The sequence below is a fragment of the Tetrao urogallus genome (assembly GCF_951394365.1).
Source record: "Tetrao urogallus genome assembly, chromosome: 1".
NCBI lineage: Eukaryota > Metazoa > Chordata > Aves > Galliformes > Phasianidae > Tetrao > Tetrao urogallus.
Window position 1 is genome coordinate 116,237,605 of NC_136813.1, and position 21,633 is coordinate 116,259,237.

Sequence of the window (21,633 nt, forward strand, 5' to 3'; positions counted from 1 at the left end):
GTAGCAGCTTTTTAATAATACATATATATTTGATGCTTTAGCAGTTTATTCTGAGATAGGAGCTTGAAGATGGATTGAAAGAACATCATATTAACAGATCACATGGAACATGTTTCAGTAAAGGGTTCTTTCTTTTTTCCCATGCTCAAAGATATAAATAACATGTAGCTCTAGAGTAGCTTTAGCATATACTAGCTTTCTGTATCAGTGATAGTGATTAACAACATCCCCGTGAGGCAAACTATGTTAAGAAATCCTAAATTGGAACGCATTTTAAAAGCACTCCTTATTGTTATTATTTTCTTCATTTAATCACTATTGGTTATCTAGCTTATGACTCAAAAAGAAGAACGTGGATTATCTCTGCTGAATCAGAGATGAGTCAGTAGACACTTTAATTATTAAATGGATAAATGCTGTATGGAATGCTCCCAGTTCTGTATTATCTCCATCTATAAAAATTTTGGTTACACTTCAGAAACAAAAGTTTCAGCAACTGGAGAACAATGTGAAGGAAGTTCGTGGAATTCTCATTTGTTTATATTTAAAAGCCTCTAAATCTGAATGCGTAGAAATGTATGGGAAAACACTCTGTGTCATAAAACAGAACAACCCTGTTGTCCAGAAGGATAAACCATAACCCTGAAACAAGGAAGAATACTGTGTATCTGTCTTTTCCCAATATATATAGTGTATGCAGACACAACTTTACCAATTCTAGAGCATTCCTAGAGGCCAAAAAGCTTCTTTGTGTTCCAGAATGCTCTTAATCATGAGTAGTTGGAATTTCTGCATGTGTAAGTAAGAAATTTGTCATAGTGTCATAGCGCTTGATACACCTTTGACCAAAAATCTTTCCTGTCTCTTCTGGACACTTTGACGTATATCCCCTTCTTGGTCATTGCAGGAATCCCCTAAAGGCTGCAAGAAGTAAGTCTAGAAGAATTTAGTTGAGTTCATAGCTCAAATTCATTAGCATAAGTCCTACTTACACTCTAAATGTCAGTCTTTTTGCAGAAATTGAAGGCTTGATATAGATGATTCAATTAATCATCAACCAATTAACACCACAGAAACTTAAAATGCTGTATTTTTGTGTAAGCCATGAAGCTTTAGTTAAGTGCTAGTCACATTTGGGAAAAAAAATTCTTATTTTTTTATCCTAAATAATCTGATAAAACATACTTGTACTGCTGTAGCAATGGGAATATTCTGCCATCAATTCAATGTTCCAGTATATGACAAAATCATTTTGAAAATTCATCAGATAAATTTAACTGTTGGTATTTTATCTTCCAGAATCTGCCTGAACTGAGGGCATTTTTAAGTCACTTACATACATGCCCTTGTCTACCTTTTACAGAAAAGACCTTGTTGACTTTGGTGCTCAGATGAAGAACTCCTAAATGATTGCTGCAAAAGCAGCTAATTGGTTGTGTAAACTCTGTATGCTTCCTATGAGCTATGAGCCAAGAAAGTTCTTCCCTTTTATAGATGGAGAAAATACGAATAAAATAACACTGTCTTAAAGCAGCTGAATCTAGCTGCCTTAAACAATTGCTGAAGTACAAAGCAAACTTTGATCCTTCGTGATGTCCTTGTTTTGGCTGGGATAAAGTCAGTTTTATTCACTGGAGCTGTGTTGTTGTTTTATAATTTTGGATCAGTCTTCTATGTTATAACATCATGTAGCATACTCCGAGTTAAAGAGTTAATGCTGCAGTTCCATGGGTTATCAGTAGTTCCAGGTACCTGGTCTCAGAAGAGAAGAATGAACTGCAGCTCCCAGAAGACTTCATTATTCCATTTCCATTTTCTGTTCAGAGGGAAAGATGAAACTGACTGGGAGTCATGAGACTGTTCCTCTTTTTCTGCCCACTTTGCTTGGTGTACTCCCTGGCAGTATTGCCTACAACATTAGAGTAAGGCCCACAGTTTTGGACACTCTCTCTCATTTTATTTGATTTATTAGCATCAATTCCAATGACACTGTATTATATTGTATTATCTTTCATTCCACTATCATATTTAGTAAATTAGTTTTTCCTTAGCTTGTTATTACTGTTTTCCTCATCTGGGCCTATCTCCCTGTCTTTTCCCTTCCCCTTTCCTGAGGTGTGGGTCCGTGGGTCCCTTTGCCACTTCAGTCACAGAACAAGGCTGAACTGGGCCTAACTGTGACATTTTTGGTGCACTGGCTTGAAAAACAAACTTTTAATGCAAAACTCTCTGAGCTCTAACTCTCGGAAAGCGTTGTTAGAAAGCTTATCTTGTTTACAATCCTTGATTTCTAGGTGGACTGCCAACTGCACCATTTTTTTTTTTTTTTTTTTGGCACTGTGTCAACTTGTTTTTATAAAGAGACAAAATGTACTTTCTTTCTCTTGTAAAACTGTTCTTCAAGAGATTACATTCCATCATGTTCATCCTCTTAATACTTAGAATGTACTAGACTTTATCAAGTCCTCCACTCTGCTCTATGAAGCTGTATACATATATAAAAAGTTAGAAGTACCAGTGGAAACACCTATCTGGTGCCTGCATACACTGTGGTATGTTTTGAGCATTGAAAGTTATGTCCCAGATGGAGTTTCTGATTTTACAGAACACGTGATTTTTAAACAGGCTTCCAATCTGTCCCCTGAATCCCTTATATGTTTTTTGAATGCTCATTCAGTGATCATGTTGTCAATCTCCCTGAATGTATTCCTTGTCATCTCACTTAGTATCTTTATTTGAAATATTTGAGGAAGCCTTCCCCAAAGCCAGAGAATACTGAGTGGCAGTGAGTGCGGAGGGACTTGAGAGAGACTTTAGAGAGATGGGCATCCCCGGTGTCATGGAATTTTACTCCTGAACACCTTCAAGATCCTAAGAATCTAAGCAGGTATCTAAGACAGGCGTGTTGTGGCTCAATAAATCTGAGGAGATGCAAATTATTTGGGGCCTGGCTTATGCCTACCAAGCCTCATTCAACACTATGCCAGGGATGTTAGAATCACAGGATAACAGAATCACAGGATCACAGAATCACCAAGATTAGAAAAGACCTTCAAGATCATCCAGTCCAACCATCCACCTATCACCAATAGTACTCACTAAACCATGTCCCTCAACACAAAATCCAAATGTGTTTCTGAGCCAAAAGGGAGAGTTTCCAGGAGAAAGTCTGAACTGAGAAAGAGAATCTCTGGGTCAAGAAAGGGAGTCTCCGGATTGAGAAAGAGAATTTCCAAATTCAGCAAAAGAGTTTCCAAGCTCCAGACTCCACTATGAATGAGTTGAGCTAGAGAGAAAGAGCATAAAAACTGTGAGGTCTAATCAACCACAGGAGGCACCAGTATCAATGTCAATTGCCCCTATAAGAAATTGAAACAGATGTTACATCATTTAGAATGAAAAGAAGGAGAAAGAAGAGGAAGAAGATCTAGGGGAGGGGCCCTGAACAAGACCACTGTCACCGACATTAACTAAGGCAAAAGCAAAAACTAAAAAGAAGAAGAAGGTGAGGAAGACACTGTGACCATTATTAGTACCCAACCTCTGAAAATGACTGAAATTCAAGGTCAGGAAAAGATTTTGTACGGCACCCAAATGAACCTGCCCGGTTACTGTGATGTTGGGACACTGGGGCCAATAGTGTGTTGCTAGATGGTAGAGAAGCTTGCCAGCTGGGAAGTATTGCTAAGGACTCAGCTATTGACAAAGGAATTAGTAGATGTCAGGATGGGACATTCACCCTCTGGAGGTGAATGCTATTAGCCCTAGAGGAAAAATACCCTTCCAAAGAAGATCTGATGCCTAAGATAAAGAAATGGACTACTGTGGAAAAAGACATCTATTATTTGAGAGAATTACCTGTGGTGGAAGTGTTACATGACCCCATGTTCATTCCTGACAATCCACACCAAGATCATGATCCTGCGAGAGTCACGTGTGCACCAAGTATGTGGCAAAAATTCACAAGAACTGTACCAGAGAAGTACACTGGTACACCAGGAATGTATGAAAGAGAGTGAAGACAACCCATTTCATTTATATTGATGAATAGACTTCATAACACTGAACAACATTTAGCTCCTCCACAAGCTTATATTTCAGCCATTTCAAAAGTAACTGTAAGAGTGAATAAAATGCAGAGTAAACATAAAGATACGACAGAGGAACTGTCTACCTTGCTTAATCATGATGAACCTGATGAAGCTGCGGTGGTATCAGAAACACCTGATGAGAATCAGGATTATCAAAACAGTCTACTGAAAGGGCTGATCAAACTGATTTGCTCCCTGACTAAATCATCCAATATCTCAGCTATTAAAAGCAGATGTCTTCCCGCTCGAGCAAGTGACAATAGTAATACTACGTTGTGTATTGCTTTCTGGAGTTACCAATGTGAGCATGGAGAAGATATGAAGAAGTGGCATAAAAACCCCACTACTACTCTACAAAAGAAAAAGAATTACAAAACAAATCAACTGCCAAGGTGATCTCCTCTACGAAGGCAATTGTTCCAGTTGCTGTGGGACATGGCAAGAGCTGTAAGAATCCTGATCATGAATCACAAGAGAAGAATGACAGAGATAACAATTAGAGGGGCTCTGCCTCAAGCCAGGGGAAGGAAAGGGAAAATAGAGTATACTGGACTGCATGTATTCAATGGCCTGGCACATCAGAACCACAAAAATATGAAGCACTGGTGGACACTGGTGCACAGTGCACTCTAATGCCCTTGAGTCATGAAGGGGCAGGATCAACTTGTATTTCTGGGGTGACTGGGGGTTCCCAAGAGCTGACTGTGTTGGAGGCTGAAATAAGCCTCACTAGTCAAGACTGGCAAAAGATCCTACTGTGACTGGCACAGGGGCACCATGTATACTTGGTGTCATTTGCTTCAGAAGAGGCTATTTTAAGGATCCCAAGGGGTATTGGTGGGCCTTTGGAATAGCTGCTGTAGATGCAGACGATGTTAAGCAGATGTCTGTTTTGCCTCGCCTGTCAGAAGATCTGTCTCTTGTGGGGTTGCTACAAGTGGAAGAGCAACAGGTACTGATTTCTACAAAAATGGTGCACAGACATCAGTACCACACCAACAGGGATTCCTTGTTCCCCATTCATAAGTTGACTCATCAACTAGAGAGTCAGAGATTAATCAGCAAAACTGATTCACCTTTTGAGAGCCCAATATGGCCAGTGCATAAAGCCAGTGGAGAATGGAGGCTGATGGTAGACTACTGTGGCCTAAATGAAGTCACACCCCCACTGAGTGCTGCTGTATCAGACATGCTAGAACCCTAGTATTCATTGGAGTCAAAAGCAGCCAAGTGGTGTGCTACAGCTGAAATTGCTAATGCATTCTTCTCCAATCCTTTGGCCACAGAATATAGGCCACTGTTTTCTTTCACTTGGAGAAGAATTCAGTATACCTGGAACAGTTTGCTCTAAGGATGGAAACATAGCCCAATAATTTGCCATCAGTTGATCTAAACTGCACTGGAACAGGACAGTGCTCCCAAGCACCTACAGTACATTGATGACATTACTGCGTAGGGCAATACAAGAGAAAGGAGAGAGTATTATCCAAATCCTTCTGTGAATCGGTTTTGCCTTTAACCAAAACAAAATGAAGGGGCCTGCACAGGAAATCCAGTTCCTAGCTATGAAGTGCCAAGATGGACATTGTCACATGCCAACAGGTGTATTCAATAAATTACTGCTATTTCTCTGCTCACTAGTAAGAAACATAATCCTTTCAGTGTGTAGTGGGTTTTTGAAGAATGCATGTTCCAAAATTGTAGCCTTCATCAACCTTCATCAGGTGATGCAGAAGAATAATAATTTTACATGGGCCCTTGAGCAGCAGTAGGCTTTTGAGCATATTAAACAGGAAACAGCCTGGAGCCAATACATATGGTATATGATACAAAAACCTTCTACATTGCCGCTGGAGAAAGAGGCCCCACTTGGAGGTAAAGAGCCTCAGGACAGACCTGAGGCCAACCACTTGGATTCTGGAGTTGAGTTTAAAGGGACTCCAAAAAGAGCTATACTTCAACTGGAAAGGAGATATTAGCCACATATGAGGGGGTTCAAGCTGCTTCCGAAGTAATTAGTACTGAAACACAACTCTTTTTAGCACCCTGACTGGCAGTGCTAAACTGGACATTTAAAGGAAAGGTTCTCTCCACCCATTGTGTTACAGTTGCCACTTGGAGTGAGTGGATTGCGTTGATTACACAACAAGCTTGGATGAGGAATCTTGGTCATCCAAGGATCTTAGAAGTGATCATGGATTGGCCTGAAGGTAAAAAGTTTGGAACATCATCAGGAGAAGAGGTAATATGTGCTGAAGAGGCCCCACCATATAACGAATTACCAGAAAATGAAAAGAAATATGCTCTGTTCACAGTTGGATCATGTCATACTATGGGGAAACCTGGCAGATGGAAAGCTGCTGTGTGGAGCCCTACATGACAAGTTGCAGAGGCCACCAAAAGAAAAGGAGAATCAAGACAATTTGCAGAGGTAAAGGCTGTCCACCTGGCCTTAGATATTGCTGAACAGGAGAGGTGGCCAATGCTTTATTTTTATACTGATGGTATAAAAATATGATGAAAAAAAATGATGCTACTCATGGATGGTAGCAAATGCTGTATGGGGATGGTAACAGCAGTGAGAATGAAACAACTGGCAAAGAAAGGGTAAGCCTATATAGGTTGCTCAAATGTGGAAAGACTTTGCTACCTGAATAGAGAACAGGGTTGTAAAGGTGCATCACACACAGATGCTCACGTGACCAAGAGTTGAGCCACTGAAGAAGAACTAACTTCTGGCTACTGAAGAAGAAATAACCAACAGGTAGATCAAGCTGCCAAAATTGAAGGGGCTCAAATAGATTTGGAGTGTCAACGGATGAATTATTTCTAGTTGGGCTCATGAAACCTCAGTTCAAGAAGGAAGAGATACAACATATCAGTGGGCTAGAGACCAAGGGGTGGACTTAAATAAGGATGTTATTGCACAGGTTATGCATGGCTACATGGATATGCACCACAATTAAGCAAGCCAAGAGGGTGAAACCTTTCTGTGAGGAAAAGTGATGGTAAAAGCATAAATATGGAGTGGCATGGCATGTTGATTATGTCACCCTGCCACAAACCTGTGATGGTATGTGTTATGCACTTACCATGATGGAGGCTTGAAACATATCCTGTATCCCATGCTACTGCCGAAAACACCATACCAGGTCTCAAGAAACAAGTCCTGTGATGACATAGTGCTCCAGAAAGAATTGAGTCAGATAATGGGACTCATTTCAAAAATTCTTTTGTAAATACTTTGACCAAAGATCACAGAATCATAGAATGCATTGTATTGGAAGGGCTTCAAGGATCATCAAGTTCCAACCTGCCTGACACAGGCAGGGCCACCAACCTCCAGGTCTGGTACTAGATCAGGCTGCCCAGGGTCACATCCAGCCTGGTCTTGAACATCTCCAGGGATGGAGCATCCACAGCCTCTCTGGGCAGCCTGTCCCAGCACCTCATCTCTCTCTCTGTGAAGAACTTCCCCCTGACATCCAATCTAAACCCTCCCTCCTTGAGCTTAAAACCATTCCCCCTTGTCCTATCACTATCTACCCTTGTAAAAAGTTGATTCTCCTGCTGTTTGTAATCCCCTTTTAAATACTGGAAGGTTGCAATGAGGTGTCCTTGCAGCCTTCTCTTCTCCAGGCTCAACAAGCCCAGCTCCCTTATATTCACTGGGCCCATCTTTTGAGTTTGTTTAGGTCCCTTTGGATGGTGTCACTTTCTCCTAATGTATCAACCACACCACTCAGCTTGGTGTCATTGTCAAACTTGCTGAGAGTGCACTCGAGCCCATAACATCATGGCACTGAATGGATTTATCATATTCCCTGCCATGCATCAGACTTCTGGTAAAATCGAACGATAAAATGGGCTGTTAAAACTATGTTGAAGGCAACGGGTGGTAGAACATTTAGGCACAAGGAGAACCATTTGGCAGAAACCACCTGCTTGGTCAATACTTGATGATCTAATAATCAAGATGGTCCTGTCCAATCTAGCTAGTCCCTTCGGCCTTCATGGTCACAGAATTCATAGTCACTTAACTAGGCTGAACCATGACAAACTGGTATTGCTGCTGTTTTGGATTTAGTATAATAATGTTAATAACACAAATTTCCCGCTGTTCCTGAGCAATTCTTGTACTAAATCAATTTCTACTTCTCACATTACCCTGTATCACAGTTATAGAATGGCTTAGGTTGAGAGTATGTTAAAGACGATCTAGTTCCAAGCTCTCCGTTGTGGCTACCAAGGATCCCAGCCAACCTGGCTTGGAATGCCTCCAAAACATGGGGCATCCACAACATCTCTGGGCAATCTGTTCAAGTTCCTCACTACCCTCTGAATAGAGACTTTTCCCCTAACTTCTAACTTTAATTTCCCTCTTTCAGTTTAAAGCCATTCCCCTTTGTGCTATCACTATCAGACCATGTAAAAAGTCATTCCCCATCCTGCCTATACGCTCCCTTCTAGTATTGGAAGACCACAATGGGGTCTCCCCAGAGCCTTCTCTTCTCCAAGCTACATCAGAGCAACTCCTTCAACCTTTCTTAATAGGAGAGGTGCTCCAGCCCTTTGATTGTTTTTGTGGCCCTGCTCTGACGGTTTCACATCCTTCCTGTACTAGGGGCCCCAGACTTGGACACAGTACTTCAGATGGGGCCTTACAAAAGCAGAGTAAAGGAGGACAATCACCTCCTTCTCCCTGCTGGCCACCCTTCTTTTGATGCAGCCCAGGATACTGTTGGCCTTCTGAGCTGTAAGAGCAAACTGCTGGCTCATGCCCAGTTTTTCATCCACCAGACCCCCAAATCTTTCTCCACTGATCTGCTCTCAAGGAATTCTTTTCCAAGTCCAGGATTGCCTTGTCCCAAGTGCAACACCTTGCACTTGGCCTTGTTATGCCTCATTAGATGCTTGTGTGCCCAATTTTGAGCCTGTCCAGGTCTCCCTGGATGGTGTTCCCTCCTTTCTTCTATTGTGTCAACTGCACCACTCAGGTTGGTGTCATCAACAAACTTGCTGAGGGTACACCTGATTCCAGCAAGGAGTGTACAAGAAGCTGGATCTAATATGACCAAAAGGATATTTCATACAATACAACCTCAAGCTCAACAATGAAGTTCGGAGCAAGTTGACTAAGGTGGGATACTGTTGCTCAGATATCAGTTAGCTGCTGGTGAGCAATTGTGTTGTGCATCACCTGTTTTAGTTATTCTTTTCAGTATTGTTTTTTTTTTTCTTTCTTTCTTTTTTTTTTTTTAGATCAGTGATGCTCAACAGAGAAAAAATGTTGAATTTTTTTTCAGAACATCTTCCTATATTTTCTTTGCTCTGTATATGCACATGTGCAAATCAACCACAGCAGCCATGAAGACAGTTAAGAAAATTTCTGGATTATTCCTGTTAATTTTGTAAATTGAAATGGATGATGAAAGAAGATTTCTCTCTCCCTCCAATGCTCATAATTCTACAGCTATAGCATTTTATAAAGCCTCTTTGTCACTTCCAAAACTATACTCTTAACCTTTTTGATGAAGCTTTTTCTGTGTCTAGAAATTCTCATCTGCACAGTTTGTAAGAATATGTGCAGATCTCTGACAGAAAAATAACCCCAGTGTATTCAGTAGTGCTGTTTTTTCTATCATGCAAGATGCTCATTGAAGGTTCTGTTTATTCCTGGAAATATGTGGTCTTTTAGCTGTTCGTTTTAAGCTGTACCGCAGTCACATTAAAATAAAAGGTCAAGGCCTTGAATACAATCTAAATAATCCCGAGGAATTAAGTTGAAAGAGCTTTGTTTGTTTACTTTAACAGTATGCCTTATTGGGAGTGTACTGTAGTTTTTATCATCATAGCTTAATGAAAACTTGAAAATGCGGGCCATTAAGAATCAGCATTTAGACAGAAGTAAAAGAACTTTCAAAATCTTTGCAAAGTCCTCTTAGTTACCTAGGTAATATCAGTTTTTTAAGAAGAGCAAATGATGTTGTGGACGTTTTGATCTGTTTCCTAAAGATAACGCTTCCACAATTGCACTAACATTGATAGAAATAGCAGTTGAAACTAGTATTAATTTAAACATAAAAACGAAAAACTCCAATTTGAAGAAAAAAAATACTAAGAAAAAATTCCACAATATTGCTTAGAAACTGAAAATATAATTGCATATTCTACTAATAACGTATATTTCAAACAGAGGATTGCATTTGTCTGCTCTACATCTTACTTTCTCACTTAACATAAAATATTCTTCAAAGAATTTTCCAGTTACAATAAAAAAGTTCATGAATTGAAATATTATTACATGTGTTCACAGATTTGGTAAACTTTTTCTAAATTTAGCCCTTTGGACTGTATCAAATATTCATATGGATCCAGGCTACAGGGACAGAAAACATGTCTTAAACGGTGTCTAATATACTTTTCCAGTGTATGCCACTGGTACACAAAAGCTGTTCTCTATGTACATGTTTTCTTTTTCCAAGGCCCTATTAGCAAACTGAGCAAACCCAAAATCACTTGATCATTCTAATTTTTCAAAACCAAATTGGCTTCCTAATGCTGAATAATGTGAGAGCAGTTTGTTAACATTTTCCAGGGAAACAGTGTCAGTGATGCTTATAAACAAATTCCCTCACAGTAAATAATTCCTTCTCTCTATCTTTCTCAGGCACGCCAGATCTTAGATTTAACACCTGTGAAGGAGCTGGTGAGCCTGAAATGGAATATGTATGGACGGCCCTATTTCTGCTTCCTGGCTTTATTCTATGTACTCTACATGGTCTGCTTCACTATGTGCTGTGTCTACCGGCCACTGAAACCTCGAACAGGCAATAAGACAAGCAGTAGAGACAATACAGTCTATGTCCAGAAAATGCTGCAGGTACTGTGTCAGTAGGAATGAGAGTTCCACAGGCAGCACTGGGCAATTTCTATCTCACCTACTTATCTGGAAAGTCCAAGTGTCTCCTATTCTCCAGTTTTCACAGCTGTCATCCTTTCCCCATCGGCTGACCTTCATCAAGTGAGGAACACTAAGCATGATCTGTTCTCTGTTGTTTGGGCTGGGATAGTTCCTGTGGCCTTGTCACGTCTATTCCTGTTTGCTACAGTAACATTGGGCCTTCTTTTCCCCCATTCTCTGTTTTAATTTCTTTTCATTCCTTTTTCTCCTTTCAGGAATCTTATGTAACATATGAGGATGAGTTGAGGCTGGTGGGGGAACTGATCACAGTTATTGGAGCTGTAGTAATTTTGATCCTTGAGGTAAGAGAAACAGTGAGCTATTGAGTTTTGAACTGAATCAAGACATGATTTTATTTTGTGCATAAAAATGAGTTTGTGCTCATAACTCAGTAAGGGTTATCTGCTGAGTCTAAATGTTTCAGTATGCATCTGTTGCAGTTGACACTGTCAACAGTATTTATTGGATGAAACAGATGCTTTGACAGCTTACTAGTAAAACTCTAGGTACTGAAGAATCAATTAGATGGGCTGATCACTATCAAATACTATCTGTAGGGTAGTGCTAGATTTCCCATTAGCATCATCTGTGGTTCCAACTGAACCCAACTATTACATGAGATTATAAGAGACTTTCTATACTGATGTGGGAGATGGGTAAAATGAATCCTGTGCTTATACAGGAAAGTTTATGTTTAATTGGAGAGCAGCAACAATGTGGGCCTATAAAAGGAGTGTTCACAGCCAAAGTTCTGCAGTAGATGTGTCTAGGTGATTTCCTGATCATGAATTTTAGAATTTTAATTTTAAAATTAGATCAGAGCTGAAGTTTTTTAAACTAAACATGTACACACATACGGTATCATTGTAACATGAAGTCGAAGTTCAAAATTTTTATATAGAGAAAACTCAAATACTGGTTCCAAAGGTAATAACTGTAGTAAGATTGAGTTTTCAAACCCCATTATAAAAAAAAAAAAAAAGAGAGAGAGAAAAGAAAAAGAAGAGATTTATCTCTCTTCATATATGTTTCACAAGAACAGGTGTTTCATCCTATTCTATTTTTGGTCAGGACTCTGGGGCTCTGCTACAGCTAGCAAAGAGAGGATGACATAACAAGCCCCTCTGAGTTCTTTTTTGTCTTTTCTCAGCTATTTGTCTAGTCTCTTCAAAGTATTCTACACTAACTTCAGGATCATAGCTCTGTGTTGCAGAATCTCTGCCTCATATCAAAATTTCTCGATCTGCCTGCTTCATTCATTCATTTGTTTTTAAAATAAAATTATAATCAAACTGTGAAGCAGCACGCAGAGCAGATACAATTGACCCCAAGACTCTGTTGATATTAGTGGTTACCTTAAGTTTAATAATGGAATCCTGAAGTCAATAGGATATCATTCTTAGATCCCAGATATCCTTAGAGTTGGAGCAGCGAAATACTTTGGACAAACCATCCTGGGAGGACCTTTCCACATAATTGTGTAAGTACACCACTTTTTAAGTTTAATAAATACATGATCTCTCATTTCCTCCTGCAACTTCCCCCTCCCATCCAACCCTGTGTTTTTCTAGATGAGTCACCTCCTCTGTTCCCTTAGAGCACAGTTGTCCAACCATGGCTTGCCTTGGCCACACTGAGTAAAGAATTGTCTTGGGCCACGTACAAAATATATAACAGAGTTAATGTATATAAGTAACAAAATAGAAACAGGATAGCAGAAACACTTATCAAGTGCATATCGCAAAACTAGTTAAAAATGTATTGTAAATTATTTTATACTTTTGTGAACTTTTTGAAATAGTTAAAATAAAAAAAAAAAAAAGAAGTTCTCAGCACTACATGAGCATTCTGGATATTTCTTCCACAGTGAATTTGTAAACTTATTAAATTATACTAAGAAATAACACAAGTTGGAGTTTAATAATTAAATAAGAAAACTTACATGCCTACTTAATAACAAAAAGCACAAGTCCTCACATACACTGTAGGTAAGTTGAAATGTTATTATCAGTAATCACTGTGTTTTCTCATCAACTGGTACAAGTACATGTAACGTGCAACACACGCAGGTTTTAATGTGTCTGAGTGGGTGCAAGTGGCAGAGTTTGCACTGCACTGTTCCCTCCCCTCCACAATGTACTGTTGTAGCCTAGACAATCTGCCCTCAAACTATTTGTAATCAACTGATGACAATAGTGCTAAAAATCAAATCATAATGTTAAAAGTTTATGATCTTGTGGGGTCGAATTACTAGCTGTCTTGGGCTTTATCCGGCCCATGGGCTGCGAGCTGGACATGCCTGCCTTAGAGCATTCCTATTGTTGATTTCTTTCTCTTGTTGGCCCAAGTGGTGTATAAGAAGCCAGGCGAATGGACAGCTAGAACTGAGCATGCTGATTGGTCTCTGCCTATGAGCTGGTGGCTGTATGTGCCTGTCTTGAAATTTTTGTCAAGAAAAGAAAAAGTAAGGGTAAGATCTGTTTACTGAACATTTTTTTACTGTCTCTTCTTCCTTTGCAGTATCACATATGCTTGCATGATTCTGGTAACCATGGTGATGCGTCTTACCAGCACTACTGGTGAGGTGGTGCCCATGTCCTTTGCCCTGGTACTAGGATGGTGCAATGTCATGTACTTTGCACGAGGCTTCCAGATGCTTGGGCCCTTCACCATCATGATCCAGAAGGTATAAGAAAAAAAAAAAAAAGGGATTGTTGCACATGTTGTGACACCTCTTTGCACACAGGGAGAATTGAAAGAATACTTTTTCTCCCTCTGGACTTGCATTAGTGGCAAATGGACAAGTTCCTGTCTGAATGAAGGGTTTGGGACTTTCATATTCTCTCTTTCATGCAGAAGCTTCCTCTCATCCACTGTTGATGTTAGAATCTGGAAATGATTTACAAGGGTTGCATGGTGGCTTGGTGGTACAGTTGGGTCTTATGGTGGCTCTGTCTTTGCTCTGCAGATGATATTTGGAGATCTTATGCGCTTTTGCTGGCTCATGGCTGTGGTGATACTAGGCTTTGCATCAGGTAAGTCTAGAAAAGGAAAATGGTGTTACATTACTTTGCCAACTCTTTTGATATGAATTAAGTGCTTTGGGTTTCAGATTACTCTCATGTCATACTGTGAATAAAAGTTGGCAAAAGTAGTGATATTGTGCATTTTCTATTTCTTTGAATATAGACTCTTTCTTTGGACTGATTTATGTTCTGATTAGCTTGGTTTTCAACTCTTCCAGGGTAATTGAAATTAGGACAATCCAGATAAATCTATGTATATCTAAGTCAAAATTTAAAAGCATATTGTATTTATGGTGTTTGTATTTGAAAAGTGACACATTTAGCTTTATTTTTCCCACGAATAAGACAAAATTTCCATTTGTAGACAATTTTGATGACAGTCAATAGGCGCCATTTTTTCTAAATGGAGGAATTCAGTGACACGCCTTTGATTCATATTCTTTCATATTCATATATTCTTTGTCAGGTGCCACTTTATCAGACTGCCTTTGTGGTGGAACATTGTTGGGAAGGTTAAGCATCTGCCACCGTACCACCAGCATGGTGCTGCTTCTGACATTGTGGACCAATATAATAAAATGGGTAGCATTACTTTAGGAGCAGACTTCCTACATGTAACTCCTTCCCAGACTAGCTTGTATTGTCAGCTTCACTTAATAAGACTCTGTTGTTGCTCTTGGATTATGATTCCCATTTTTAAACTATATCTTTTATTTTTCCCCATTGTTCTCCTTTAGCTTTTTACATCATCTTCCAGACAGAGAACCCTGAAAACCTCGGGCAGTTCTACAACTATCCCATGTCCTTGTTCACCACCTTTGAGCTGTTTCTTACTATCATTGATGGCCCTGCAAACTATGATGTAGACCTGCCTTTTATGTACAGTGTGGTATACTTTGCCTTTGCCATCATTGCCACCCTCCTTATGCTCAATTTGCTAATTGCCATGATGGGTGACACCCACTGGAGAGTGGCTCATGAACGAGATGAACTCTGGAGAGCCCAGGTAATCTGAGTAGGGTGTTCTCTTTGAATAAAAGTAAGGAAAATTTGTCCAGGAAAAATATGTTCCCCAATTCAGTTACTTATTTTACTTTCTCTGCACTATAAAGTCTTTCCCAGACCCTCATTTTGCTCATAGGTTTCTCATGGTTCAATAAGCCCTTTAATTCTGCTTTACTGATTCTGTGCATCAGCTTCCAAGTGTTGTTTTATCAGTATGATTTTCTATAGACTACTTTTCTGTAGATCTTCCCATGTGAAACTACCTTCCCTTATATCTTTGGTATAGTAATTTTACTATACCAATATATTACCCTATATACCAACAATATTACCCTGTTTTGAACAGCAGAGGGAAAAGCCCATTCAACCTTTCTTGTCCATACTGTGTCCCCCTTCACTAAGTTTCTTCACTAAGTGCGGAATTTCTTTTTAAATAGAATTAAAGTTGCCTCTTTATTAAAAATCACATTCTTGTGTAATTGAGAGTTAAATAATAATTGCAGAGATTGTCTGGGAGGAAGATACAATGAAAGCTAATGGTTAGAAGTTGGTGGGTAATGTCTTTGGATCCATTAAGAGAAGTTGGCCTGACTCACTTCCTGAAAAGACTCGGGCCTTTTGATGTATTCATACAGATCGCTTACAGAACTGCTCAACAGGAAACCCACTTCCTAGTATTTTTCCTGAGATAAAATAGAAAGTCAGTTAACTGTTGTTGTGTGGCCAGGGTAGTTAAGTTCTGAAAATTGTTAACGATGATGTAAATGTTGTCCTCTTATTTATCTTATAAATTAATTATTCTAGTCGTGTTCATCAGGTATAGAAGGAAACAAGTTTAACATTTTTTTTGAAGAGCACCATTGGCAATCATAGCACAGTTAGAACTAAAATTGTGACTTGCTCTGTAACAAAGAATATTGGCTTCGTGTTTTTCTTTCATTATGTATGGAGCTGATGAGTACTTGTGAGACTGGTAATTTTGAAAAGAGAGTGATTTATTTTTTTTTCCTAACTCAACCCAGTCCTTTGTCTTATTTATTTATTTATTTTTGTTTTAATGGTGAAGATTGTTGCTACCACTGTCATGCTGGAACGAAAACTGCCACGGTGTCTCTGGCCTCGCTCTGGGATCTGTGGGCGGGAGTACGGGCTGGGGGACCGATGGTATCTCAGGTAAGTTCTCTTCCAGTGCACATAAAGATCCCAGAAGAGACTTCCAAATGCATGGATCAGAGTCATTCTAATGGCCTAGAGAGGAGAGTTTGTAGTCCCTTCTAGAATAAACATCCTAGTCTGCTTTATGTTTATGAGTGACAAACACTGTTCTGCTCAGAAAGTTCTGCTATTGAATTCTTCTCATCAGTTGATGCTTTCTTTTCCATTATTTCCAGAAGAAACATCCTAGAAATTGCATGGTTATAAAGCATAGTTATATTTTTTTCAGACACCTTATAATGATGATAAAACTTCACTGCTGTGCTTGGTTGACTGAGCACTTGATGCTTGAAACAGCAGAGGCAAAAGCAATCAGATGTTCAGCAGTAATGAACTGTGCTTCAGATGATTCAAAATAGGACAGGAATAATTAAAGAGAATTTCTTTTTGGTGTAAATATAATAACTATATTTTATAATATGCAAGGATTGTTTCTAGTGACAAAGTCTCAGGTCTGAGATTTCCTTTTAAGCCCTGAAATAAAAAACAGTCTGTAGTCTCGTTAACAAAGTATTCCTAAAATTAATCAGCATTTCTACTGGGGTGAGAAAAGTATAAACCATATTTGGGCATATGCGCTTTCTCACTGCTTTATTTTTTGCTGATAAAACCAGAAGGGATAGTGGTGGCTGTATGAAACAAGACTCTGCTTGGTTTTAGGGAGAAGTGAGCCTTGCAGATTTTCAGGTTTACCAGTTAGAACAAACAGATCTGAACTGTTATCAAGGAACAAGGACTTCAGACCAACATGTAAAATGTAACTTTGCAAAAGCAATATCCCAGCAGAAATTCTTCATTGGATACAAAGGAAAAACAGTGTTGATGTGAACTGTGAGAGATGCTCCAAAAGTAATGCCTCTCTCTATTTTTTTTAAATGTTCTCTTACAGTGTCAGAGGCAAATGTTGGTTCCCACTAATATTCTGTTAACATTTTGTTGCTGTGTGACAGGCGGCAGAGAGGCAGTCTGGCAAAATGACATCTGACATGGAAGTGCATAGGAAGCAGAGGTGTGCCATTGAATTCCTTCACGTGGAAATAATTGCACATACTGACATTCACTGATGCTTGCTGAACACTTATTGAGACTAAACAGTGGATGTAAGCACAGTGAGATGGTGGATGGCACATTTCAGCAATTACACCATTGTAGATGCTGTGAAACAGTGGGTCATCTCTGCTGGTGTAGATTTTTATGAGCACAGCGTGCAGACTTTTGTTCATCACTGGTGAAAATAGCCAATAGTGGTGGCTATTTTGAAAAATAGTGTTTTATAGCTAGAATTTGTTGTATCAAATAGTGTCATTGTGCTCTTTGTTGTTGTTTCCATTGAAACAAATGGGAGGCATTACTTTGGGAGCATGTGAGAAGTTCTTTCAAATTACATGTATGTTTGTCATATATAGTATGGGACGATATTTCCAAAGTCATTTCTTAAGTGAAGCAGAGAAGGGTTGATGAAAGTGGACAAGGTAAATCAAAGTTCAGCAAAAGATAAATGACACATCCTGACACTTGCAACCAGGAGTATTTAAGGAGGAGAGACAGCAAGGAAGGAAATAGATGAGTATATGTGGATATAAAAAGGATCTGGAGCTGGAGTTCAATGGTGTGGAATTGCCAGTCATTTACAGCTGACAAATCAGAAAAGGCAAATCATGGCCAGGGAGAAAAAGGGAGATGGGCTGAAGTCAGTGTCAGGAATGAAAGCCTAGAAAGGAGATAATTGTGCTAGCTGCTGAGTTGGTGAGGCTACTTTTATGAGATTGTATGTTAGAGATGGAAGAAAACCAAAAGAATTATTAATCAGTTTCCTGTTTCTGCATAGGTGTTTCTGGAATGACTGAGTCTTTAAGCATGTATTTACGAGTGGTCTATTCATTTATTTTGTTGATTAAACTGGCAAAATTCTCTTTCATTTAGTTTGTTTTTTTTTTTAAATCCTCTCACAGAATAGAAGACAGAATTGATCCCAACAAACACAAGATGATGCGATTCACAGAAGCATTTAAGGGTCATGATAGGGATAACTGTGACAAAAGTCTGGAAAAGCTGGAAGTTGATAGGAACATCCTGTACAAGAAGGACATGTCCATTCCATCATTGTCACGAGGCACATCTAGGACTAATTCTCAGAGTGGCTGGGAGATACTGAGGCGCAATACTTTCCACCAACTTCATGGAGAAATCAATCATGCCATGGAAGAAGTCTATGATGTCTAACCTTCTTTATTCATTCCACAGCATGGATTGCATTTGCCACAGTAGTTGTCTCCTCCAACTGTTCATACACATTCCAGCATGCTACAGATTCAACAGCATTGCTGAGCTCTGCCAGTGCATCACAAATTGTTCCTGGTATCTTTATTATGATATATAGATGAAGTCTTTCTCTCCTACTTTTTAGGGGTCCCTGCTTTTGCATTAATATTTGTGCCAAGTTAGTCGACTTGTTGAGCTAAGGCCTGTAGTTTATAATGCTTGTAAAACCCCACAGAACTGAGCAATAGAAGCCAGCACTGGAATTTCAACAATTTACTAAGAGGCAGTTAGTAAGACCTTTCCCAGAGTGTAACATATATGCAGGTCACTTAAAAAATTATGCATCCTGTTTATTTCCATGAAAAATATAACAGAAACAAAGACCATAATAAAATTGTTTGATAGAGCAAATTCTCATCCACAAAACACTGTTTTTCACAATAGCCACCACCATTAGCTTTGCATTTCTGCCAGTGATGAACAAGAGCCTGCATGTCTTGCTGGTAAAAATCTGCACCAGTGGTGGTGACTGTCACTGTCACCACCGATGAAATGCATGCTTCGTCATCTCACTGTGCTTGCATCCACTGTTTGGTTTCCATAATTATTCAACAAACATTGATGAATTTGATGAATATCAGTGCAATTGTTTCTGCGCAGAGGAATTCATTTCTACATCTTTGCTTCATATGCACTTCTGTGTCAGACACCACTTAGTTAGATTGCCCCTCTGCTACCCCCTATCACACAGCAACAAAACGTAATGGGTTGTTGGTAGGAAGGTTCAACCTTTTCTGCCATACCACCACCATCTGCCTCTGACATAGCGAGACAACACAATAAAATAGGAGGCATTACTTCTGGAGCAGCTCTTGCAAAATCTTTCCCTTCATTCTCACAGTATCCCTGTGCTCTCATAGCAAATACAGCTGGCTGAAGTACTATTTTATGATTTGACACAGAACTAAATATTAAGTCCAGCCAAACCCTATAACTATGCTCGGGAATGAAGGTAGTCACTGACACTGTTGATTTAAAGGCCTTTAACCTTGGCGTTCAAGGCCTGATGTATATCGTTCTCTGAAGAATGGAAAATTCTATTAGCTGCATTTTCAACATTTCTATTTTATCGGGGCTGTTCTGTTTGTTTGTTTGTTTTTAATTTTATTTATTTATTTTTGTCATATGAATGCACTTTAAGCTGTATTGCTTTTTAAAAGAAGTGATTTCTATTCCTGGGAGGATCTGAAGGATCTGAAGTGGGAACTTTTTTCCTAATGAGAGGATATAATAAGATGATCTTTGAAGATGTCTACCAACTGAACTCTTCCTCTCCTCTTCTCCTCTTTCCTTTCCTCCTCCACCCTATCCTGTCCTGTCCCATCCCGTCCTGTCCGTTAAGCGCCCAAGTGAGCTGACGCTGGTCTCTTGCTTTCTGTGGAAGAGGAGGGTTTTGAACTGTAGTGCTTAGTTTTACTACTGAACCATCAAGGTTAACAGAACAATGTAGCGGTGAATGAAATGGAGAGGAAATATTGGGGGAAAAAAAAAAAAAGAACTATTTAAAAGACAGTTCAGAAACTGTGGTGTCTCTCTCTCCCTCAGAAAGTCCCAAACTATCATTACTAACTCATAACATGACTAAATCACCCAGACAAACGTGTTTCAGTCTGTCAGTTTGTCATCTGCCTAGGGTGACTTTAAGATAAACTGAGAAATACCCAGAGAAATAGATTGTCATTCCAGGGGTTTTGGTATTTTTTAAGAGCGTGGAGTCTCATTCCAGTAGCAGAAGTGTGTGAAAACGAGCACATGGTCTCAACATTTCCATTCCAACAGGACCAGTGACAGAAATTTTGTTTTGAAGAAACCGAGGATTATAATCGAGTGCTAGGAATTGACTCAAACCATCTTGTGAAAAGTAAAGCAAACAGTGAAAAAGCTGGATACAGTGCTTTTCTGACTATTGAAAAATCACTGCAAATGTCTTCCACGTTTTCTCTTGCAGCTGCAGTAATGAGCATCACAGTATTTGCAACAACATGTATTTATTTAAATGCCTTTCTTCTATTACTTGGATGTGTAGCTATGCTCCAATAGAAGACTGACAGAAGAATGTCTCTCTGTAATTTGACTGTATACTTCTGAGTTGTTACATTTGGTTGAATTGAAAGTTTTGATCTTCTAACTATTGTCATCTCTTTCCTAAATATGTAAGGTTTGCACTGGTGGTCGAAGGAGATGGGAACAATATGGCACATTAACCAGAAATGTGAGTTTCCACAATGATTTTAAATGCATTCTCTTTCACACTGAATAGAAAATAACAGGAAAAGCAGAACTGATGACTTCCCTTCTACCCCTGCAGGCTTGTCATTAACTTGAAAAGCTGTAGAAATTCAATTAAGATGGAACTGACTGTGGCCATTTCTGCACAAGAACTTCGCTTTGTGATTATTTAATAATATTAATAAATCAAAAAGTCTTGTTAGAGATGTAAGCTGTGTAAGCCATGTCTCTGAGATTGAGTTTGTTTTCTTCTACATTACTGTAAACAATAATGAAAATTTTGACCTAATGACTCAAAGCAACATACTGACATTGCAGGAGGCAGGAAAGAACTCAGCTAGCAGTGATAAGCCTTTACAGATTTCTGAATCCATCCTCCATAAAGAGAAAAAAATAAACCAACAGAAAGTCAGTAGAAGGTACTTTAATGGAATGTCTTTTTAAATAATGCATTCTGTAAGAGTTGACTTTCAGAACGTTTGCATAGCACCCACGCATAAAAAAAAATCTGCATTATGTATTTACTGTACTTGAAGTTGCCTAATGTAAATAAAAGCAGAGAAAATGTACTGATTTTTATTATGTTTTATAAATCAATGTAGACCAAGTCTTCTTACTCTAGTTTAGAGCTGAATAACAGCTATTAGAATTTGGCTTCCACTTTTCTGAGGTAACTTGAATATTAAATAAATAAATAAATAAATAAAAATTGGAAAAAATACAAAAGGCAGCAGAATCTTTTACCGTAAGTAAACGATTAATCAGACAACTTTGCCTAGCA

At 39.0% G+C, this 21,633-nt stretch overlaps 1 protein-coding gene across 1 annotated transcript in view; it reads left to right on the forward strand.

Moving 5' to 3' along the window:
- LOC306950187 (transient receptor potential cation channel subfamily V member 6-like) overlaps positions 1 to 18,524 on the forward strand; it is a gene marked incomplete at both ends in the record, with an annotated part of 32,771 nt that extends 14,247 nt beyond the window's left edge. The window contains 8 exons of the mRNA XM_079540357.1: positions 10,762 to 10,974; positions 11,271 to 11,357; positions 12,459 to 12,535; positions 13,576 to 13,741; positions 14,024 to 14,090; positions 14,819 to 15,087; positions 16,153 to 16,259; positions 18,254 to 18,524. Of these exons, the coding sequence (XP_079396483.1) occupies positions 10,762 to 10,974; positions 11,271 to 11,357; positions 12,459 to 12,535; positions 13,576 to 13,741; positions 14,024 to 14,090; positions 14,819 to 15,087; positions 16,153 to 16,259; positions 18,254 to 18,524 (1,257 nt within the window). The remainder of the gene's footprint in view (positions 1 to 10,761; positions 10,975 to 11,270; positions 11,358 to 12,458; positions 12,536 to 13,575; positions 13,742 to 14,023; positions 14,091 to 14,818; positions 15,088 to 16,152; positions 16,260 to 18,253) is intronic.
- Positions 18,525 to 21,633: the final 3,109 nt, after the last annotated feature.